Raw genomic sequence first — 24,826 nt, forward strand, 5'->3', positions numbered from 1 at the left:
AAAAAAAAAAAAACAACAACAACAACAACAAAAACAATTTGGCAAGTTTTTGCAGTGGCTGGTATCAGTTGTTTCTTTCCATGTTTAGTGCTTCCTTCAGGAGCTCTTGTAAGGCAGGCCTGGTGGTGACAAAATCTCTCAGCATTTGCTTGTCTGTAAAGGAATTTATTTCTCCTTCACTTATGAAGCTTAGTTTGGCTGGATATGAGATTCTGGGCTGAAAATTCTTTTCTTTAAGAATGTTGAATATTGGCCCACACTGTCTTCTGGCTTGTAGGGTTTCTGCCGAGAGCTGCTGTTAGTCTGATGGGCTTCCTTTTGTGGGTAACCCGGTCTTTCTCTCTGGCTGCCCTTAGCATTCTTTCCTTCATTTCAACCTTGGTGAATCTGACAATTATGTGTCTTGGGGTTGCTCTTCTTGAGGAGTATCTTCGTGGTGTTCTGTGTATTTCCCAAATTTGAATGTTGGCCTGCCTTGCTAGTTAGGGAAGTTCTCCTGGATAATATCCTGAAGAGTGTTTTCTAACTTGGTTTCATTCTCCCCATCACTTTCTGGTATACCAATCAAATGTAAATTTGGTCTTTTCACATAGTCCCATATTTCTTGGAGGCTCTGTTCGTTTCTTTTCACTCTTTTCTCTAATCTTGTCTTCTCATTTTATTTCATTAATTTGATCTTCAATCACTGATATCCTTTCTTCCACTTGATGGAATCAGCTATTAAAGCTTGTGCGTGCGTCACGAAGTTCTTGTGCTGTGGTTTTTAGCTCCATCAGGTCATTTAAGGTCTTCTCTACACTGTTTATTCTAGTTAGCCATTTGTCTAACCTTTTTTCAAGGTTTTTAGCTTCCTTGCGATGGGTTAGAACATGCTCCTTTAGCTTGGAGAAGTTTATTACCGAACTTCAGAAGCCTACTTCTGTCAACTTGTCAAACTCATTCTCCGTCCAGTTTTGTCCCCTTGCTGGCAAGGAGCTGCGATCCTCTGGAGAAGAGGTGCTCTGGTTTTTGGAATTTTCAGCTTTTCTGCTCTGGTTTCTCCCCATCTTTGTGGTTTTTATCTACCTTTGGTCTTTGATGTTGGCGACCTACAGATGGAGTTTTGGTGTGGATGTCCTTTTTGTTGACGCTGATGCTATTTCTTTCTGTTTGTTAGTTTTCCTTCTAACAGTCAGGCCCCTCAGCTGCAGGTCTGCTGGAGTTTGCTGGAGGTCCACTCTGGACCCTGTTTGCCTGGGTATCACCAGCAGAGGCTGTAGAATGGCAAATATTGCCGCCTGATCCTTCCTCTGGAAGCTTTGTCCCAGAGGGGCACCTGCCTGTTTGAGGTGTTTGTCGGTCCCTATTGGGAGGTGTCTCCCGGTCAGGCTACACAGGGTTCAGGGACCTGCTTGAGGAGTCAGTCTCCACTCTCAAAGCTTGAACACCATGCTGAGAGAACCACTGTTCTCTTCAGAGCTGTCAGACAGGGATGTTTAAGTCTGCAGAGCTGTCAGACAGGGATGTTTAAGTCTGCAGAAGCTGTCTGCTGCCTTTTGTTCAGCTACACCCTGCCCACAGAGGTGGAATCTATAGAGGCAATAGTCCTTGCTGAGCTGCAGTGGGCTCTGCCCAGTTCGAACTTCCCGGACGCTCTGTTGACACTGTGAGCTACTCAAACCTCAGCAATGGCAGATGCTGCTCCCCTCATCAAGCTGTAGCATCGCAGGTTGATCTCAGACTGCTGTGCTAGCAGTGAGCAAGGCTCTGTGGGCGTGGGACCTGCTGAGCCAGGCACAGGAGGAAATCTCCTGGTCTGCCGATTGTGAGGACAGTGGGAAAAGCATGGTATTTGGGCAGCAGTGTACCGCTCCTCCAGGTACAGTCACTCATGGCTGCCCTTGGCTAGGAAAGGGAAATCCCCTGACGCCTTGTGCTTCCTGGGTGAGGCGATGCCCCGCCCTGCTTCAGCTCGCCCTCCATGGGCTGTACCCACTGTCCAACCAGTCCCAATGAGATGAACTAGATACCTTAGTTGGAAATGCAGAACTCACTCACTTTCTGCATTGATTTTGCTGGGAGCTGCAGACCGGAGCTGTTCCTATTTGGCTATCTTGGAAGCGACTGCCCACAAAAAGGTATTCTTTTTAAAACCTACATCGGCTGGGTGCGGTGGCTCATGCCTGTAATCCCAGCACTTTGGGAAGCTGAGGTGGGCAGATTGCCTGAGCTCAGGAGTTCGAGATCCAGCTGGGGCAACACAGTGAAACCCCATCTCTACTAAAATACAAAAACTTAGCCAGGTGTTGCGGCGTACACCTGTAGTTCCAGCTATTTGGGAGGCTGAGGCAGGAGAATTGCTTTAACCCAAGAAGTGGAGGTTGCAGTGAGCTGAGATTGTGCCACTGCACTCCAGCCTGGGTGACAGAGCAACACTGTGTCCCCCCCACCAAAAAAAAAAAAAACCTAAGTCAGGTCATATTACTCATTTGCATTTGCTCACAAATGTCCAGTGGCTTCCCATTTTTGAATAAAGGCCAAAGTTCTTACACATGTCTATAACTTACACCATCTACTCCCTTCATCTCCTGCCACTAACACTTTGCTCCAATCACACTGGCCTCCTTCCTGTTCCCATGACATGCCACTTAAATACCTCTGCACTTTTGCTGTTCCGTATGCCTCAAACACTCTTCCTTCAAACAGCTGTAGGACTTATTCCCTTAATTCCTTCAGGGAGGCATTCTCTGACTATACGTAGCACTGCAACCCCTGTTACTACTCCTGTACTCCTGACACTCCCAACATTCTTCCCTGTTTTGTTTTTTCCCCTATAGCACTTACCTTCTGGCTTACTATATATTTTACTTATTTATTTACTGTTTCTCCCTATTAGATTGCCACAAAGGCAGAGATTTTTTTTTTTGTTTTTGAGACGGAGTCTCGCTCTGTCGCCCAGGCTAGAGTGCAGTGGCCGGATCTCAGCTCACTGCAAGCTCCGCCTCCCGGGTTTACGCCATTCTCCCGCCTCAGCTTCCCGAGTAGCTGGGACTACAGGCGCCCGCCACCTCGCCCGGCTAGTTTTTTTTGTATTTTTTAGTAGAGACGGGGTTTCACCGTGTTAGCCAGGATGGTCTCGATCTCCTGACCTTGTGATCCACCCGTCTCAGCCTCCCAAAGTGCTGGGATTACAGGCTTGAGCCACCGCGCCCGGCCAAAGGCAGAGATTTTTAAAATATATTTTATTCATTGTTATATCCCTAGCTCTGAGAATTCTTTGGTATGTAGTTGGCACCCAACAAATATGTATTGAGTTAATGAATAAAACATTATCCCTCTAATAACCCAAATTTAAAAGTCTAGGGCATTTTGATTTCTACTTTGCCTTTATATATCTCATTTAGTCAGTAACTACATCCACTGAATCTATTATATGAATCCTGCTTCTCACACACTCTATTTTGGGTCTTCATTATCTCTCAAACAGTCTAATACAAAAGTATCATAATTGATGTTTCCAATTTAATAAATATTAAGTACCTTCTATGTGCCAAGCAGGTCAGACAGTAGGAATACAAAGGTGAACACAATCCAAATCCTTTATGCACTTTACCATCTAATTACAACCTGCTTTGACTTCTACTGATTTATCTTAAACACTTCAGACTGACTTATTGTTTACATGTATGTCACAGTCTGCTTAAAAATAAACACAAACATAAACTACCAAAAAACCATCTATTCCTTACATAAAGATTAAGTCTCATAATGCCAATTAAGAGCTTCTACTATTAGCTTTCAACCTAATTTCTCAGCATTATTTCTTACTATCCAATGCAATACTATAGGACAACCGCCAAACAAATCTCATATTTTCTGCCTATATACTTTTGTTCAAGCTGGTCTATCAGCTTGACAGTTTTTGTTTCTTTATCTAACTGATGAAAGGTTGCCTAGCTTTCAAAAATCTAACTTAGATACCATTTCTTCCTGGATACCACAGTCAAAAATGTTAGCTTCCCTTTTCTAAAGTTAGCTAATACTTTCTACTAGTTGAGAGAATATAGCATAACATTCATCAACCAGTCCTGGTTTTGTTTATAGTTCTGCCTTATTAAAGATGTGACCCTGGGTAAGTGAGTTCTCTGGATTTCAGTTTTATCACTTGCAAAATGAGGATAATTCCTATCTGCTTGGGTTGTTGAAATAATTAAATGAGATAAAATACACAAAATACCTAGCACAGTGTCTTGCATATTAAAAAAGGGTTCAAGAAATCTTATGTCTCTCCCCATTTGTCGTATTTCTTATCACATTTTCTGCCTCATTACAATTACCTGTGTATGTGTTTTAAACCACCTCCCTTCCAACAAATTTTAGGAAGATAGGAATTATGCCCTATGTATCTTTGTATCCTCCACAGCACCAATTTCAGTACCTTGTAAACAGTAAGGTAACGTGCACTGTTAAACTGAACTAACAATAAATTAATCAGCAAACCTATTTTTGCTATATATTTCTCTGCCAGTTTTGAAGCTCTTAACTGAAAATAGAACTGGACAGAAACAGTAAATACAAACAAATATAAAGAAAGCTAACAAATATATTCTTGAAATTTGAGATTGTTATATGGTATCTGAACCTGTTCCCTTACAGTTCTCTTACCTGTTACTTCATCACTATGAGTAGACAATAGTTTCCAAATGAGGTAAGGACCACCAAGGATAACAGCAAAGAACAAGAATATTGGCCATGACTTTGCTGAGGTAGCTGCTTGGTCCTCAGCACCAAGGCATGCCACAGTTCCTTCACTTTCCGCCCAGAGGTCTTCATTCTCAGAGCCTCTTCTTAAACCTAACATCCGCTGTAACCTTCTGTAAAGATACCGTATAGTCCTAACTAATGCAAAAGCTGAAAACACTTTTGTAAAATGTATTTTCAATCGGGAAAAGTGATTTGCTACATCCAATACAGCCCTGAAACTGTTATAGACAGCTGAAAAGGTAGCATCCATCATCATACTGACAGAGGCAAATGCATGCACAATACTTTCGATGGACTGAAATGCACCCCTGCTGCTTTCTTCAGCTTGCTGAACAAATCTACTGGGTGGAAGATCATCTACACGGAGGCGGTTGTAGCCCAGCCCATTATATCCGTAACTATAAGGACTATAGCTTCCATAAAATGAATTTCCATAGGCAGCATATCCAGAAGAAAATGAACTGTAAGCAGGTCTAAAAGTGTTCACACTGCTACTTCCTGTCTGCTGTGATGGCCTTGGAAGAATAGGTGGGGGCACTCTGGTAAGTGCTGGTTGTCCAGGTCTTGTCATTAAAGTAGGACCCAAATCAGCAGATCTAAAACCAAAAAAGATTCAAAACAGTTATTTAAGCATACAATAAATTCAATTCAAAGTAATTATTAAACACCTCCTATATACCTGGTGCTATGACAACTTCTTCTGTTGCCCAGGCTGGAGTATAGTAGCACAATCAAAGCTCACTGTAGCCTCAACCTCCCAGGCTCCAGTGATCCTCCCACCTCAGCCTCCTGAGCAGCTGGGACTACAGGCGCATGCTACCATACCTGGCTAATTTTTTATAGAGATGGGGTTTCCCCATGTTGCCCAGCTGGTCTCAATCTCCTGGGCTCAAATGATCCACTGCCTTGGTTTCCTAAAGTGCTAGGATTACAGGTGTGAGTCACTGTGCCCAGGCATCATTTTAAAGTTTATAATTTAACAGTTTTTAGTATACTCACAGAGGTGTGTAACTATCACCATGTTTAATTCAGAAGATTTTCATCACCTCACAAAAGAAACCCCATATTCATCAGCAGGTATTCCCCATTTCCTGCCCACCCCTCCACCCATCTTTGGCAATCATGAGTCTACTTTCTGTACCTAGACTTGTCTATTCTAGACATTTCATATATAGTTAATTCTCGTTATTTAAGATAGTTATATTCTGTAAAGTCACTGTGAACTCTGAACCAGCAGATACCAAATCATTGCTTCTTTCATCAATCAGTCAATACATATACTTATTTTATATGTGTTTCTGTTTAAAGTCACTTTATTCCAGGTATATTGTTAACTCATTAACAACTCATGGCCAACAGTACAATAGCTCATGCCTGAATGAAGCTTATCTAACACCTGTATTGTATCTGTAAGGCACACTACAGCCTTCCTGTGCTTAGGAACACTAGAGATCACTTCAGCACTATGCTTGGGGGCCATTTTAGACAGCAAAATCACCATTAAAAAATGTGAAAAAACCCGGCACTAAACAGACTTTGATAAGGACAACTGTTTACAGCATGAGAGCTGAAATAAGAAACCAGAGTGTTGCTTTTTTTGTCTCTCGGTTGTTCCTCAGTTGTCAGCTGAGGGACAACTCAGATTTTTACCTGATCTATGTTTGCCCTCAAATGACTGGGAAAATGCCAGGAATATTGATTTGGGGATTACAAATAAATTTTAGTGAGCAGACTAATTTGAAAATACAGAATCCACAAATAATGAGGATCTATGGTAAATGGACTCATACAATATGTAGTATTTTGTGACCGGCTTCTTTCACTTAGCATAATGTTTCCAGGGTTTATCCATTTTATAGCATGTATCAGTACAGGCAGCCCTTGGTATCTGTGGGGGAGTGGTTTCAAAACCTCCTTCAGATACCAAAATTCATGAATGCTCAAGTCCCTAATATAAAATAGCATGCTATTTGCATGTAACCTATGCACACCCTCCTGTATACTTAAAATCACCTCTAGATTATAGTATCTAACACAGTGTAAATGTTATGTAATTAGTTGTACTGTAGTGTTTAGGAAATAATGACAAGGAAAAAAGTCTGTACATGTTCAGTACAGATGCAATTTTTTTTTCTGCTTTTTTTTTTCAAGAGACAGGGTCTCACTCTGTTGTCCAGGCTAGAGAGTTGTGGCATGATCATAGCTCACTGCAGCCTCCAACTCCTGGCCTCAAGTGATCCTCCCACCTCGGCCTCCCAAAATGTCAGGATTACAGGTGTTAGCCAACACGTCTGGCCTATTTTCTGACTATTTTTGATCCACAGTTGGTTGAATCCCCAGATGTGGAAGGCCAACTGTATTTCATTCATTTTTATTGCCAAATTATATTTATTCACACATCAGTTGATGTATATTGGGGCTGTTTTTACTTCTTGCTATTACAAATAATACTGCAATGACCATTTATGTACAAGTTTTTGTATGGACACGTTTGCTGGGTTATATGGAAACTCTACATTTAGCCTTCTGAGGAACTGCCAGATTGTGTTCTAAAGCAACTGTACCATTTTACATTCTTGCCAATATATGAGGGTTTCCAATTTCTCCACATCCTTGGCCACATCTGCTCTTATATTTTTCATTATAGCTATCCTAGTGGGCATGAAGTGGCATTTCACTGTGGTTTTAATTTGCATTTTCTTGACGGCTAACGATGTTGAGCATATTTTCATGTACTTAGTCATTTTGCAATCTTATTTGGAGAAATAGCTATTCAGATACTTTGCCTACTTTTAAGTTCACCTTCTTTTTTTTGGAGACAGGGTCTCCCTCTGTCATTGAGGCTGGAGTGCAGTGGTGTAAACATGGCTCAAGTGATTCTTCTGCCTCAGCCTCCTATGCAGCTGAGACCACCACTCCCAGCTAACTTTTTGGTAGAGATGAGGGTCCCACTTTGTTGCCCAGGCTGGTCTCAAATACCTGGGTTCAAGCAATCCTTCCACTTCTGCCTCTCAAAGTGCTGGGATTACAGGCATGAGCCATTGCACGTGGCTTAGCCTTTTTATTGCTGCTTTTTAAATTATTGTGCTACATGAGTCAAAATATCTTTTAAAACTTTTTTTTTGAACAAAAATTCAATTAAGGCTCACACACTGCATTTGGTTGTTTTGTTTCCTTTATTTTCTAAACTAGAACAATTCAACTTTTTCAAATATCCCTGACCTTCTAAAGAGTCAACCCAGTTTTTTTCTAGAAATGTCCTACCCCCAGCCCAGGCGTGGTGGCTCATGCCTGTAATCCCAGTACTTTGGGAGGCCGAGGCAGGTGGATCCCCTGAAGTTAGGAGTTCGAGACCAGCCTGGCCAACATGGTGAAACCCTGTCTCTACTAAAAATACAAAAATTAGCCGGATGTGGTGGTGGGCGCCTGTAGTCCCAGCTACTCGGGAGGCTGAGGGAGGATAATAGCTTGAACCCGGGAGGCGGAGGTTGCAGTGAGCTGAGATCAAGCCACTGCCTTCCAGTCTGGGTAACAGAGTGAGACTCTGTCTCAAAAAAAAAAAAGAAATGTCCTACCCCCAGATTTGTGTTTCCCCAAAGTGTTGTTTAACTTGTACTCTTATTTTGCCTCCTATTAAATTAAGATTGCATTTAACAGTTTGATTAGAATCAGGTTCAATATTTTTTGGCAAGAAAAACTCATAAGTGCTATTGTTTACTTCACACAGTATTACTTTAGGAGGCACATAAAATGCCATATTATTGCCTCCTTATTTGTGAAGCTAAGTTTGATTAGTTGGTTAAGGAGGTGACTATGAGAGCTTTTCATTAAAATGTATCTTTCCCTTTGTAATTAGTATATAATCTATGGGATGACAGTTTGGTACCACACAAATATTCTATTCCCCAGCAACTGTTCATTTGATAGTTTAGCATCCATTCATCATCCATGCCTGAAACAAATATTAGATGTGGAACTGCAAAATGGTAATTTTCTAATCCAGGCTGAAGTTTTAATTTAGACATATCATAATATTATAAACAAGCTACTAGAGCTCTATTTTTTTTTTTTTTTTTTTTTACTGGATCTAATATTTAAAAATGGAACAAAATTTAAAAGGAGCTAGTGAATGGCCAGATAGTGTAACGCATTCAGGCTTTGATTAAGGAGTTCTGCTCCAAAGTAGAAGCAATAATAGAGAAAACAGACAGACAGACATTATCTAGATTTAACACAAGACAGACTTACGGAACAGAAACGAAACAGAAATGTAACATGGTAAGGAGGGCTGAAGCTACGGGCCTACTCAATTCTGGTTCTGTAAACAGGCAGTGACAGCCAAGATGCAGGCTTCCATGAAGTAACAAAAATGAAAAGAGCTCCATTAGAATGGAACCAGTTCATTGCTTGAGGCCAGGAGTGAGGATGTGTCACCTTGGCTCCTACAAAGAGATTATAAAATTTGCTGATGACAGTTTAATTATTTTGAGAAAGTTACAGAACTGAGAAAGGGAGAGGACTATGAGAAGGCCTCCAACCCAGGAAATGAAAGAACTACTGACCGATTTGATCTGTGATATCCTTAATCTAATTCACTGCTTTTATGGTGTTTTGTTTTGTTTTGTTTTGTTTTGACACGGTCTTGCTCTGTCACCTAGGCTGGAGGCTCACTGCAACCTCAAACTCCTAGACTCAAGCAATCCCTCCCACCTCAGCTTCCCAAGTAGCTGGGACTACAGGAGTACACCACCATGCCCGCTAATTTTTTTTTTTTTTGGTATTTTTTGTAGAGATGGGTTCTCATTACATCTTGAGAGGCTGGTTTCCAACTCCTGGGCTCAAGCAATCCTCCTGCCTTGGCCTCCAAAAGAACTAAGATTACAGGTGTGAGCCACCATGTCCAGTCTGACCCACTGTTTTTACACCTGATTCTTACCTAAGTGGTAAGTAGAGGGAAGAGGTAGAGGCAACAGGAAACCTAACCTGTTAGATAGAGAGAGGGGAATATGGAAGAGGGAAAGGAGAGAAAACAGAACTCTAAAATTACTACTCCAAATGACCATCTCAAAAATGCCACACACATGAAGAAATAAAAACACTAAGAAACAAGGCCAACAAAACCAGCAAGTATAAAACCCAATTAAAAAAACTAATTTTATATAACAGCTCAGGAATGATTTTAGATATGTTAAAAATTATCAGAGAGAGAAATGAAACAATGTCTGTGAAATAAAATTGAAATAAAACATTTAAATTTTTAAAAATTCCATTAGAAATATTAGAAAAGGTGGCCACAGGCCAGGTGTGGTGGCTCGCGTCTGTAATCCCAGCACTTTGGGAGGCTGAGGCAGGTGGATCACTAGGTCAAGAGTTCAGGACCAGCCTGACCAAGATGGTGAAACTCTGTCTCTACTAAAAATACAAAAATTAGCTGGGCGTGGTGGTGGGCGCCTGTAATCCCAGTTCCTCCGGTGGCTGAGGCAGAGAATTGCTTGAACCAGGGAAGCGAAGGTTGTGGTGTGCCGAGATCGCACCACTGCACTCCAGCCTGGGTGACAGAGTGAGACTCCGTCTCGAAAAACAAAAAAGAAAAAAAGAAGAGGTGGCCACACCCACAGGAACCGTTTTCAACTACCAGTCAAGAAGAAAATCAGCTGCTGTACACTAAGGAGCAGACTGGAAATACAGAACTTGGGAATTCTACTTTAAGTAATGGTTGTCGAGGTAATTAGATTAACCCTCCCACTGAACTAGAAGGGTAGGAAATAGAAAAGAATTCTGTTTACACATTAGAGAACAAGGCACTGAGGAATTCTGGAGTCAAAATCCAGGAGGGAAAAAAAAAAGCCAGAGAGCCAGATCTTTTGAGATATTTCCCTAGAAACTAGGACCAATTCCAGAAGAGATGGTTGACAGAATGAGAAGCTAGGCAGAGATTTTAACAGACTCCCTGGGCTAAGGAGACATAAATTGGAGTTCAGAACCCTAAAGAGGAAGGCCATAGGGAACCCTCACACTTCAGATTGGGACCTTAAAAAGGGAAATATGCTAGTAGAAAGGGTAAAAAGGTTAATAGGAAATGGACTAACTCTGGCAGGAATGAAAAACAAGTTTTAAATCAGCTCAATCCTTTATTGGATTAAAGTGATTCTAGATTGTTAGTGGCCTAACATTCTGGTCAAAGGGAAAAGTCTTTAGAGAAAGATATCCCTAGGCCTCAAATCACATTAAACTGTCTATATACAATGTGCAGCTCTCATTTAAAAATAAATGGGCTTGGCTGGGCATGGTGGCTCACTCCTGTAATCCCACCACTTTGGGAGGCTGAGGCAGGTAGGTCACTTGAATCCAAGAGTTCGAGACCAGCCTGTCCAGCATGGTGAAACCCTGTCTCTACTAAAAATATAAAAACTAGCCAGATGTGGTGGCGAATGCCTATAATCCCAGCTACTCAGGTGGCTGAAGCACAAGAATCACTTGAACCTGGGAGGCAGGGGTTGTAGTGAGCCAAGACTGTACCACTGCACTCCAGCCTGGGCAAAAGAGCAAGACTCAATTTTAATAATAATAATAATAATAATAATAATAATAATAATAATAATGATAATGGGGCTTATATAACAAAATTAACAAAATTACGGGTGGATCACGAGGTCAGGAGTTCAAGAACAGCCTGGCCAAGATGGTGAAACCCTGTCTGTATTAAAAACTACAAAAAATTAGCTGGGTGCAGTGGCAGGCACCTGTAATCCCAGCTACTTGGGATGCTGAGGCAGAATTGCTTGAACCTGAGTGGCAGAGATTGCAGTGAGCTGAGATCATGCTACTGCACTCCAGCTTGGTCAACAGAGTGAGACTCTGTCTCAGAAAAAAAAAAAAGAAACTTCGGATAATACAAAGAGCTCCAAAGGGGATCCAGATAATAGAGTTATTATAGAGTTATTAGGCAGAGACTTTAAACAACTATGTTGAATATATTCAAATAAAAAAAGGCAAGATTGGGATTTTCCTGAAGAAAATAGGAACTATAATATAAAGCAGGACCAAATGAAGATTCTACAACTAAAAACAAAACAAAACAAAACCTGAAACTATGAACTCAATGACTGGTTTAGTACCAGATTAGACACAATGAAAGAAAAATATCAGTGAACTAGAAACAGACGGGAAGAAAATACCCAGAATGAAGCATAAGAAACAGAAGGATAAATACAGAAAAGAAAGTAAGATACAGAGAGTATAGTGACACATGGGGTATATATGCAAGTTGAGTTAAAGGAGTAAAGTGACAATAGATAGAAACCATATTTAAAGAAATAATGGCTTAACGTTTTCTGGAATTAATGAGAGGCATCAAAGTCAGATTCAAGTATCCCTATGAATTCCACCAGAATAATACAAAGAAAACCACACTGAGGCCTAACAAAGCAAATTGCTGAACACTAAAACAGAGAAATTGAAAGCAGCCAGACAGGGGGTGCAGTAAGGTTCTTTTTAAAGGAGCAAAGAATAAGACAGGGAGTTGTGGCTCATGCCTGTAAGCCCAGCACTTTGGGAGACCTAGGTGGGAAGATCAGTTGAGCCCAGGAGTTCAAGATGGGCTTTGGCAACATGGCGAAAACCCGTCTCTACAAAAAATACAAAAATTAGGTGGGCATTGTGGCATGTGCCTGTGGTCCTAGCCACTCGGGAGGCTGAGGTGGGAGGACTGCTTGAGCCCTGGGAGGCGGAAGCTGCAGTGAGGTATGACTGTGTCACCGCACTCCAGCCTGGTGACAGAGTGAAACTTATTTCAAGACAAACAAACAAACAAAACAAAAGACAGAGATGGCCAAAAAGTCAGAGAGCTGACAAAAGAAAAAAAAAAAGGAAGTCAGGAAAAACTTAGGTCCCTTGATGATAATGTTGAGAAGGCAGATCTCTAGACTTCTTGCTAACTAAACAATAAATGTCTTTATAGTCCAAATCACAGTAAGTCCGATACTGTTACTTATAGCAGACACTATTCCTGATATAATGCTTAACAGAAGAAGAGATAGTAAAGACTAGTGTTCAAACAAAACTTAAAATAATATTTAAAGGTATAATTGGTGAGAATTTTCCTGAATTAAAAAAATACATGAATCCTCAGACTGAATATGGTGGGTACTGAGCAGGAAGGAAAAAAAATAAATGTGTGTGTGTATGTGTCTGTATATTCATACCTGGATACAATATAATAAAGCTAGAGGACCAAACATATCAAGGCTACTAAGGAGAAGGCAGTCTGCCTACAAAGAAATGAATTAGGCCAGGTAAGGTGGCTCACACCTGTAATCCCAGCATTTTGGGAGGCTGAGGTGAGTGGATTGCTTGAGCCTTGGAGTTTGAGACTAGCCCGGGCAACATGGCAAAACCCCATCTCTACTAAAAATATAAAAATTAGTTGGGCATGGTGGCACGCACCTGTAGTCCCAGCTACTCAGGAGGCTGAGGCAAGAGGACTACTTAATCCCAGAATGTAGAAGCTGCAGTGAGCCATGATTTCACCACTGCACTGCAGCGTGGGTGGCAGAGTGAGACACTTTCAAAAAAAAAAAAAAATAGACTCAACAGAAAAATTTCTCTAGCTATAAAACTTTGATACAAAACCAGAATAGTACAAAGAAAGAAAACTTCAATTTTACCTAGGAAAATGTATGCAACAGTCTTACAATATTAGAATAGAATTCTTTTTCTTTTTGGAGACAGGGTTTTGCTATGTCACCCAGGCTGGAGTGCAGCAGTATGATGACAGCTCATTGCAGCCTTGAACTCCTGGACTCAAAGGGATCCTCCCACCTCAGCCTCCCTAGTAGCTAGGACTACAGGGGCATGCCACTACACCTGGTCAATTTAAAAATTTTTTATAGAGATAAGAGTCTTGCTATGTTGCTCAGGCTGGTCTCGAACTTCTGGCCTCAAGCAATCCTCCTGCCCTGGCCTTCCAAAGTGCTGGGATTACAGATGTGAACCACTCCACCTGGCCTAGAATAGAATTTGGAATAGCATATCAGAAAAAAATCATGACTAATCAGAGTTCATTAAGAAATGCAAGGATGGTTCAACGATAGAAGGTTAACTGATACAATAAACAACATTTTCTCTAATCTTGTCTTCTCATTTTATTTTGTTAATTTGATCTTCAATTACTGATATCCTTTTTTCCACTTGATTGAATCAGCTGTTGAAGCTTGTGCGGCATCACGAAGTTCTTGTGCCATGGTTTTCAGCTCTATCAGGTCATTTAAAATCTTCTCTACACTGTTTATTGTAGTTAGCCATTCGTCTAACCTTTTCTCAAGGTTTTTAGCTTCCTTGCAATGGGTTAGAACATGCTCATTAGCTCAGAGAAGTTTGTTATTGCTGACCTTCTGAAGCCTACTTCGACAAACTCGTCAAAGTCATTCTCTGTCTAGCTTTGTTCTATTGCCAGCGAGGAGCTGCAATTCTTTGGAGGAGATGAGGTGCTCTGATTTTTAGAATTTTCAGCTTTTCTGCTCTGGTTTCTCCCCATCTATGTGGTTTTATCTACCTTTGGTCTTTGATGTTGGTAACCTACAGATGGCGTTTTGGTGTGGATGTCCTTTTTGTTGATGTTGAAGCTATTCCTTTCTGTTTGTTAGTTTTCCTTCTAATAGTCACATCCCTCAGCTGCAGGTCTGCTGAAGTTTGCTGGAGGTCCACTCCAGACCCTGTTTGCCTGGGTATCACCAGCAGAGGATGTAGAACAGCAAATATTGCTGCCTGATCCTTCCTCTGGAAGCTTTGTCCCAGAGGGGCACCTGCCTGTTCGAGGTGTCTTTCGGCCCCTACTGGGAGATGTTTCCCAGTCAGGCTACACGGGGGTCAGGGACCCACTTTGACGAGGCAGTCTGTCCGTTCTCAGAGCTCAAACACCGTGCTGGGAGAACCACTGCTCTCTTCAGAGCTGTCAGACAGGGACGTTTCAAGTCTGCAGAAGTTTCTGCTGCCTTTTGTTCAGCTATGCCCTGCCCACAGAGGTGGAGTCTATAGAGGCAGTAGGCCTTGCAGAACTGCAGTGGGCTCCTCCCAGTTTGAGCTTTCCTGCTGCTCTGTTTACCTATTCAACCCTCACTAATGGCAGACGCCCCTCCCCCTGCCAGGCTGCTGCCTCACAGATTGATCTCAGACAGCTGTGCTAGCACTGAGTAAGGCTCCGTGGGCATGGGACCCGCCAAGCCAGGCATGGGACAGAATCTCCTGGTCTGCTGGTTGCTAAGAATGTGGGAAAATACCAGTATTTGGGCGGAAGTCCCGTTTTTCCAGGTACAGTCTGTCATGGTGTCCTTTGGTTAGGAAAGGGAAATCCCCTGACCCCTTGCACTTCCTGAGTGAGGTGACGTCCTGCCTTGCTTCGGCTCACCCTCCATGGAGTGCGCCCAGTGTCCAACCAGTCCCAGTGAGATGAATCAGGTACCTCAGCTGGAAATGCAGAAATCACCTGTCCTCTGCGTCAATCACGCTGGGAGCTGCAGACCAGAGCAGTTCCTATTCCCACATTTTCATATTAAAGCAAAAATACACACAATGGTCTCAACAGATGCAGAAAAGCCATTCATAAAATTTAATATTTCTTCACGATAAAAATCTGAGCAAGGTAAGGGCCAGGCGTAGTGGCTCACACCTGTAATCCCAGCACTTTGGGACGCCTAGGCAGGCAGATCACCTGAGTTCAGGAGTTCGAGACCAGCCTGGCCAACACAGTGAAACCCCATCTCTATTAAAAATACAAAAATTAGCTGGGCAGAGTGGCATGCGCCTGTAGTCTCAACTGTCCGGGAGACTGAGGCAGGAGAATTGCTTGAACCCAGGAGGTAGAGGTTGCCATGAGCCGAGATTGCACTTCTGCACTCCAGCCTGGGAGACACAGTGAGACTCCATCTCAAACAAAATAATAAAAATAAAACAAAATAAAAAAACTCTGAACAAGGTAGAGAGAGAGAATTTTGACAAGATATCTATCAAAAACAAAAAGCTAACTTCACATTTAACAGTAAAACTTCAGAAGCACTCCAATGGAAGTCAGGACCAATATAAGGATGCTAGCTTATCTGTAAATTACATAACTGGCTACACATAACTAAAGAGAATTTCAACCAAACCATCAGAACTAATAAAGAGTTTGAGATGGAGTCTCCCTCTGTTGCCCAGGCTGCAGTACAGTGGCATGATCTCGGCTCACTGCTAGCTCTGTCTCGTGGGTTCATGTCATTCTCCTGCCTCAGCCTCCTGAGTAGCTGGGACTACAGGTGCCCGCCACCACACCCGACTAATTTTTTTTTGTATTTTTAGTAGAGACGGGGTTTCACCGTGTTAGCCAGGATGGTCTCGATCTCCTGACCTCGTGATCTGCTCGCCTCAGCCTCCCAAAGTGGATAATTATAAGATATTTAAGGCAAAAAGATTATCAAAATTCTCACCAATTGTAGCTTATACAACATTCATGGAATAAAAACTTACTTGATCCATAAATTCAGCTCAGTTCCAATAAAAATCCCAGTAAGTCTTTTTATAAAGGACTAAGTGTAACAAGGGCAATTACAAAGAACAGCAATGTGTGGAACTCTTGACATACTACATATCAAGACTTACAAAAATTCTGTAATTAAGATAGTGTGGTGCTAGTAGAAAGTCAGAAAGTGCCCAAAACAGAACTACATATTTGGGAAAACTTGATATGATATAGATGGCATTATAAACTAAGAATAGACTACTCAATAAATGGTACTCAGACAATTAGTTACCTATGTGGAAAAAAAATTAGATTCCCTACTTCACATTGATTTTTATACAAAGTTAGTTCCATGTGGATTAAATATATAAATGGGAAAACCAGAAGATTTAAAAGAAAACATACAGAAGAACCGTCCTGATCTAGGTAGACAGGATTTCTTGACCAAGACAAAAAGCACAAACAATAAAATATGACAGTTTTGGCAATATTAAAATCAAAAACATCTGTAAAAAAATTGAACATAAATATAAAGGAGAAGCCACACAGTGAAAGATATTAGCAAAATGTAGTAACAAAAAAGGATTAGTATTAACAATACTCTTACAAATTGATAAGCAAAGATAGAGCCAACAGAAAATTGGGTAACAGAAAAAACAAAAACAGATATAAAAAAATCATAAACATTAATATGTAACTATATATGAAATATATATTACTGTTACATTGTTAAGTTTTAGATATAAAATGCATATAAATAGCACAAACCTAAGTACTAACGTTAAAAAACATTACTGGGTATGCGAAACACCAAATAAGGACAATAGTCACCACTACAAAGACGAATGGGAGAGTTTAACTTTTATTTTTAAAAATGCGACATAAATCTGGCAAATGTTAACATTTTTTAAAGTTGGGTAGTGAATACGCAGGTATTCTTACTCTCTACTAGTCTCTGTGTTTAAAATATTTCATGATAAAGTGGGCAAATGGTTAATTTTACATAAAAAGAACTTTAACAGATGCAAAAAATAAAACCTCTTCTCATTCGACAAGCAGTCTAAATGGGGAAAAAAGAACCGAATCATAAAAAAGGTAGCAGATCATGTCACCGTGGCTTACCAGCCTAATTAAAGCTTATTATTACTTATTATGTATATGTCCTTATTAAACTAAGTAGTTACCGTGTTAAAGCATTTTAGTGTTTAAATAAAAGATTTCAGAACACAGCAGAAATACATCCCAATATGCTGGGGTTTTTACGCTTAGGAAAACCTACAATAGTAGTTGATTTGACATTTGAATCACACCTATCTGAATTAAGATGTCCAGCACTACCAAACAAAAGCCACACGAGGCCACGAAACACTCCCAACTCTGCATGTTTTAGCCTTTTCAAAGTCCTAGAAACCAACTGATACTGATTAAAAACCAAACAAAAACCTATAGCCCTCAGAAAAATACATCATTTTGCACACAAAGGCCATCCATAGGCCTCAGATCTAGAACTCCTGCTTTAATATTGCTTCTCCAATCTCGAACTGAAACATTGGCTGAGTTACGCTGGAAAAGAAGGCAAAGTGTTCGGGGCTTGAGTTCTAGTTGCGTAAAACCTTCCGGGCTTTCGGCAACTTCTCGAGAGGTTAACACCTTTAACGAGAGACTTTGCTCCCTACCGATGCCGTGGCTGGACAAATGCCTCTGTCAACTGCTACAGACCCAAAGTCTACGCTTTAAAGATAGTGAAGCCGTTCTGTCAAGGTGAAAACAGAGGGGTAGGTAGGAAGCCGCCCCCCTTTCTTTCAAGCACAGAGACCCAGAGAGACGCCCAGGAGCTCCCGAAAAAAACGTTGGTGCTTAGAGTTGCCGGGTCAGAAACAGCTGTGAGACACTGAAAAATCCCCATTGGTAAGCGCCCCAGATCCACCTCGACTCCTACCCGCAAGGTTGGGGATTGGTTAAACGGGGGTAGGGAATACCTCCCCCAACAACCGCTTCAACCGCCTTCGGCCAAGTCCCCGCTCGGGCCCACCAACCTCACAGCCTGAAGAATCCCACACTCACTGGAAAGTGGGGCCGGGTCCTGGTCCCGGTCCGGCTCCCGGAATTCGGCGGGTCTCCCAGGGTTTGGGGGGAGGTGGCGGCTGGGACGCCATCTCCTCCGCCTCCGCTCAGCTCCCGCTCCTAGCCCGGACTGTCCAGGCCAGCGTAGACCAGCACCTCGAGCGCAAGGCACAACGGGCAGAACACCGAGCCGTCCACCCCTCCCACCCTGGCAGTCAGAACAAGTCTTGAATTACTTCGCCAGCTGAATCTTCGCCAGTAGCAGGGAGACTGCTACTAATTTGTAGGAAGAAACACGCTCTTTGTATTTGCCCCAGAAAGAGCTCCTGTTCTAAACCTCAGGGTAAAGGCTCATCGATATTTCTGGCAGCGGCTACGACTCCCTAGACGTCAGAGTCCAACAGAAGCTTTTCTGGGAGTGGACCAGTAGGGCTGGGAGTAAAGCCCCACGCACTCCTACAGTCGCGGGGGCGGTGGGGTGAGGTGGCAAAGTATGCGGTTTGACGGATTTCCCTACAAACAAGAAGGGAGAAGCTCACTTAGTCGTAGCGAGAACGGGCTGGTACTTTCGTTTAAAGCCCACGTTTCCTCGGGGAACAGAATTGCTAGACGCAATAGGTGCGTTGCCTTTAGTCTTCCCTGTTCCCTTCGAGGGCCGGAAGGGGTTAAATCTCAGGCTCCGGCGTCTGGGGAGAAGGTGAGGCGGATAGGTATGAGGTGAAGGAGTGCAGACTGGGTGCAGAAGAGGTGTGGCGAGAGAGAGAGGTCATTTCTCTCCTGCTGGAGCGGCTTTGTTAGCAAAGGAGGGGTGAGTGGGAAGTTTGTTGCACCTGACCGAAGGGGGAAGGGCTTGCTTGGCCAAAACTGAGGCTTGAGGTTAGATCTCGGGATGAACTTTTCAAGAGTCCACAGTAGATTCCATAGCTGAATGTTTCAGAAGACCAGTGAAGTGTGATCACCTCTTTCCCCGTAAATCCACACCCCCAGCCCCACGCTGCGGTACGAATGACACCCTTCGGTAGGGAAAGGAGTTTAAAAGATCTTAGGATATGAGACTCAGGCAGTTTTTTCTCACACCCTGCTCCTTTCCTCGTTTTCGATGACTGGTTTTTGTAATCGTCCAGGAGGTGAAAATAAAGTCCTTCCTCTCCTCCAGTAAGCCAGAGACTGGGCTAGTTATCCTTGGTCTGGGGAGGAGGGGTTCAGTCCTCCTAGGGAGCCTGACACATGAAAGGCGGCTGTGTAGCAACTTGTTAGCGTTGTTTCTGTAAAACAAACACGTAAACGAAAAGCAAACATCTTGAGGGTAACCAACACTGGAAAACTTACATTGTGGGATGCCTTTTTCAGGGCTTGCTTTCAAACATAATCTAATATGGACAACCGATTTCTGGTATCTTATGAAATCCTGACATTTCATTACCTCACGATGAAACAATCAAATTTAAGGCGTAACTTGTTTTCTCCTTTTAATGTTAACATTCTTGAGAAGTTGATAGATTGTTGGTAGGTGAAAATGATGTTGAGAGATTTGTAAATTCATAGCTCGTTTATTAACACACATTCAAAAGAGGTCTTTTTGTTTGGGGTCTATTTTTAGACCTCTTCAAATTACTCAGGACTGGAAGTTTTGTAATTCTCATCAATCAGGTTTGGGAACTTCTCAGAGCCAGGAGGTTGTAATGTGTCGTTTATTCGCTTTGCATGATACCTTTGTTCTTGTGAATTTATTGGAGAAATAAACATTGTCTTATAGCCATGGAAAACAAAATAAATTTTAATATAGCTGTTTAAGTCTCGAGGGAAATCTTCCTTAAGTGTCCTTTTAAAGTGCTTATTGATTTGTTTATTGGAAGAGGGCGTATTTGTGTCTCTTTTTGAGTTAAATGTTACTTCTGAATTAAGTAAAATTCTTAAGCTAAACTAATGGAGAAAAAATAACTTAGAATATAACCGGTGAAACAGAAACAATTTCTCCGTGTATGTAGTCAGAGATGCACTGTAAATGCTTATATTCAGCCCCTCACAGCATCCAATCTTTTCTCTGCATCAAACTAGATTAAATGGACTGAGAAAAGGGATACAGATCACTAGTAAGTAATAATGACTTGACCTTGACCACACAGATCTTATTTATTTATTTATTTATTTATTTATTTATTTATTTATTTTGAGATGGAGTCTCGGTCTTTCGCCCAGGCTGGAGTACAGTGGTGCGATCTTGGCTCACTGCAACCTCTGCCTCCTGGGTTCAGGCGATTCTCCTGCCTCAGCCTCCGGAGTAGCTGGGACTACAAGCACGTGCCACCATGCCTGGCTAATTTTTTGTATTTTTAGTAGAGATGGCATTTCATCGTGTTAACCAGGATGGTCTTGATCTCCGGACCTCATGATCTGCCTGCCATGACCTCCCAAAGTGCTGGGCTTACTGCAACCTCCACCTACTGGGTTCCAACGATTCTCCTGCCTCAACCTCCCGAGTAGCAGGGATTAAAGGCACGTACCACCACACCTGGCTAATTTTTGTATTTTAGTAAAGATGGAGTTTCACCATGTTGGCCAGGCTGGTCTTGGACTCCAAACCTCAAGTGATATGCCTGCCTCGGCCTCCCAAAGTGCTAGGATTACAGGCGTGAGCCACTGGGCCTGGCCAGATCTTCATTGTTTAGAGGCTGTTTTCCACATATTCTGTCTTCTTTCTTGAAAATACCCTGGAGTCCAAATTTACTTAGGCAACCCTAAATAAGCGTTTCTCAATTCTAGTGTCTCAAAGTTGTCACCTAGTCAGCTTGTATGGTGTGTCCATACAAGCCTGATTTTTTTCTCCCTGCTGACTCACATATTCACCTGAATTAGAATTCAGCCAGATGCAATCTGTTTTTATTCGTCCTGGCTGCTGAACTGATTTTTATGGTGAAGAGTTCTATGTAACTATATACCTGTCTTCCTCATTATTTTGTGCAAGAATCTTGGTAAGTGGCCCCAAACATTTAGCAACTTGCAAGTAAGTAGTAAGTTTTAGAGATGTGGAAAACACAGACTAGAAGAATCACATCTTTATACTAAGCTGTTGGGAAGAGCTTCACCCTTCCACAAATTTTAAGCAAGTTCATTTGAATTATGAAACTGCACAAATTAGAAGATGCCACTGTCTTTCTATGACCACAGTTATAGCATGCCACAAGATTGCCATGCAATGATTATTTTCTAAAATATTGTTAGTTGATCATTTTAAGGTAGTATGGACTGTTTCACTAATTAGAAGATCTAGTTTTGCTGAACAAATTAGGTTGTTTGAAATTTTAGTACCCCTCCTTCCTGGTAACAGGAGATAGATTTGCCCTCATTCTCTATATAGTATTTTTTTGTGAGTTTATTTAAATTGCAAAAATTGGCAACTTAAGCAAACCGTTGCTCTCAAATACTATGTACTTAATTTGTTTTTGTTGGAGGTTTTTTTTTTGTTGTTGTTTGTTTGTTTTTTTGAGATGGAGTTTCACTGTCATTGTCCAGGCTGGAGTGAAGTGGCACAATCTTGGCTCATTGCAACCTCCGCCTCCCAGGGTTCAAGAGATTCTCTTGTCTCAGCCTCCTGAGTAGCTGGGAGTACAGGCACACGCCAACACACCTGGCTAATAGTTTTTTGTATTTTTAGTAGAGATGGGGCTTCACCATGTTGGCCAGGCTGGTCTCAAACTCCTGACCTCAGAAGATCCACCCACCTCGGCCTCCCAAAGTGCTGGGATTACAGGCATGAGCTACTGCACCTGACCAAATTTGAGTAATATTTTTAGATTTTATGGCTGGCTTTGGGGAAAGGGAGTTCTGGTTTCTATGAACAAATTATATTGTTCCTTCACCTTGAGGAAGAGGGACTGTAGTTTTTCTATGGCTAGTCTGGGGAAGAATGAGACTGAGAGACAGGAGGGCAGAAGGTCAGAGAAAAAGTTTTGCTTCTGAGGCTGCTGCTGAGACCTTCATTTTGGGGTATGGCTTTCTAAGCGCCACCACCAGCAAACTCATTTTTAATTTCTTACAGGAAAAGTTTAATGAATTAACTTTGTACAATACTGAATGGTTCAAAACAAAGAGCAAAATTTCACCCTGTACCTCTGTTTTCATTACCCTCTTCAGAAGCAACCATTCTTGATTATTTTTATTTCTTTTGATCAACTTAGTTATATTGACATATTTTATCATAATCCAGAATGCTAAACTAAATTTCTTAACAATTAGAAACCTTTACTGGATCCATTTTATAAACTTCCTTCAAGTTTGTATTTTATAATATGTGTATAATGAAAGGGGCTTGGTTAGAGAGTACACAATAGTGCTTTTCAAATGAAAGCTAGTTTTTATCCCTAAACATGATGACTTGTCTGTGACGGTAAAATGCAGAAGCTGATCATTAGTTTTACTTTTTTTCTTTCTAGTTATAATTATTCGGTATGTTCCCACTGACTGAGGAAAACAAGCATGTGGCCCAGTTGTTGCTCAGTACTGGTACTTGTCCAAGATGTATCTTCAGATTCTGTGGTGTGGATTTTCATGCACCTTACAAACTTCCATACAAGGTATTTTCTTCTTTTTTTTTTTCAAGTTAAGAGAAGTTTCTCTATATTTTACAATGAATGCCTGTACTTTTGAGAGCAGGTATATATTCATAACTCTTTTTTAAATTAAAAATCTATAATAAAATGAGTGATATTCTTAATTTTGGAATAGTCTCAGAAATGTAAGTTCCTTCTTAAGTGATTATATCTAGGTATCTAACATTTAGTGTAATGGGATCTTTGTGGAGGAACTCCCTGGTGCATTTAACATTTGTATAGATGTTTCCTAAAGGATATCTAAACAGAATATCACAAAATATTGCTTCCTCCCAGGAGTGGCTAATATTCCTTACATGTCCTACTAAGTGGAAGCATTGTGGGTATGGTTGCCTTTTTCTGTTTTTTCCCATTTTCTATATTACTAGTTGTATTTATAAATAGGTATTTGGAATCCTTTAGAAATAAATGCTTATCATAATCATTATTACTGTTACTAATGACGAAAGTAATATACAGAGATCTTTGACATTTATGGTAATATACAGAGAGCTTTGACGTTTAATATCATACTTTTTTGCATAAGGTATGTAACATTTATGAAATGTTTGATTCTAAAAGTGATACTCTTTTTAGAGGCAGATAGTAGTAATACACATGTAATTATATACTTTATAAACAGTATGTATACAACATATACACACACAGTTTCTTGTAATTTAAAAAATTGTCCAGGAGTTAGTAGTATCAGTCATTTTTAAAATGTTATTAGTTGTTTCTATTATTTTGGCAATAATAATACACAATATTCAATTATCATTACTATATGTCAAGGTCTCATATAATTCTTATAAACTGATTAGGTAAGTACATACTATGATTGTCCCTATTTTCAGATGAAGAAACTGAGATACAGAGGGGTTAAGCAACCTGCCAAAAGTTAGACAGCTATTAAGTGAGCAAGCTAGGATTTGAGCAGTCTGACTGAATTCAAAACCTAGGATTTGGAGCTAGAAGACATGGATTTGAATCCCAGTTCCACCACTTTGCAGCTTCAGTTTACTCCTCATTCCATGGGAATGATGATAATACCCACCTCACAGGACTTTAAGGAACGATACCTAATAAAGTATGTGGAAACACTTTGAAAACCAGAAATTGGCCGGGCGCGGTGGCTTACGCCTGTAATCCCAGCACTTTGGGAGGTCAAGGTGGGTAGATCATGAGGTCAGGGGTTCAAGACCAGCCTGGCCAAGATGGTGAAACCCTGTCTCTACTAAAAATACAAAAATTAGCTGGGTGCCGTGGCAGATGCCTGTAATCCCAGGTACTTGGGAGGCTGAGGCAGGAGAATCGCTTGAACTTGGGGGTTGGGGGTGCGGAGGTTGCAATGAGCCGAGATTGTGCCACTGCACTCTAGCCTGGGTGACAGTGTGAGACTCCATCTGAAAATTAAGAAAACAAAAACAGAAAACAAACCAGAAATGGTACTTGTGCTATGATGATTTAAATATGTGTATATTCATTTATACACAATATGACTGTAAAGTAATAAGACTGGTTTTGTGTAACCCTGCTTACACATTTTTTTCAGATTATTCTATTATATGTTATTAGATTTTAAATTTATATTAAACTATTATTCTATTATGTTATTAGATTTTAAATTTATATTAAGAGACTGAGTGTTACCAACTTTTCTTTGTTTCATTTTATGTAAAGTAATATACAAGAATATTTGGACAGGTTTTTGGAAATGTTCTTAAATTTTGATCTGTTGTATTCATGTAGCCATGTATGTACATGCACATCTGTATATGCACTATGTTTTACATACATTACAGATTTTAGGTAACAACAAACATACTTGTGTGAGTCAAAATGTACTTGTATATTTATCTGGTAAAGCAGGAGAGCTAATTTCTCAATAAAGTGGATTTAAATTTGTTTGAGTGGAAGATTTTTTCCCCTTAAA

At 41.0% G+C, this 24,826-nt stretch overlaps 2 protein-coding genes across 7 annotated transcripts in view; one reads left to right on the forward strand and one right to left on the reverse strand.

Annotated features, from left to right (window-relative positions):
• PEX13 (peroxisomal biogenesis factor 13) overlaps positions 1–18,700 on the reverse strand; it is a 31,388-nt gene extending 12,688 nt beyond the window's left edge. Inside the window, exons 1-2 of the mRNA XM_017849081.1 lie at positions 18,302–18,700; positions 4,645–5,339 (exon numbers count right to left, since the gene is read on the reverse strand). Coding sequence (XP_017704570.1) covers positions 4,645–5,339; positions 18,302–18,393 — 787 coding nt within the window. The 5' untranslated portion in view covers positions 18,394–18,700. The remainder of the gene's footprint in view (positions 1–4,644; positions 5,340–18,301) is intronic.
• Positions 18,701–18,947: 247 nt separating this feature from the next.
• Positions 18,948–24,826, forward strand: part of PUS10 (pseudouridine synthase 10) — a 79,727-nt gene continuing 73,848 nt past the window's right edge. For 5 of the 6 annotated variants that reach the window (XM_017849086.1, XM_017849088.1, XM_017849082.1 and 2 more), the window contains exons 1-2: positions 18,958–19,109; positions 22,735–22,875. The gene's annotated coding sequence lies outside the window, so the exon portion shown is untranslated. Of the gene's footprint in view, positions 19,110–22,734; positions 22,876–24,826 lie in introns of all 6 variants that reach the window. The other variant, XM_017849083.1, reaches the window with a different exon arrangement.

The sequence above is a fragment of the Rhinopithecus bieti genome, unplaced genomic scaffold (assembly GCF_001698545.2).
Source record: "Rhinopithecus bieti isolate Rb0 unplaced genomic scaffold, ASM169854v2 scaffold_30775, whole genome shotgun sequence".
Taxonomy (NCBI): domain Eukaryota; kingdom Metazoa; phylum Chordata; class Mammalia; order Primates; family Cercopithecidae; genus Rhinopithecus; species Rhinopithecus bieti.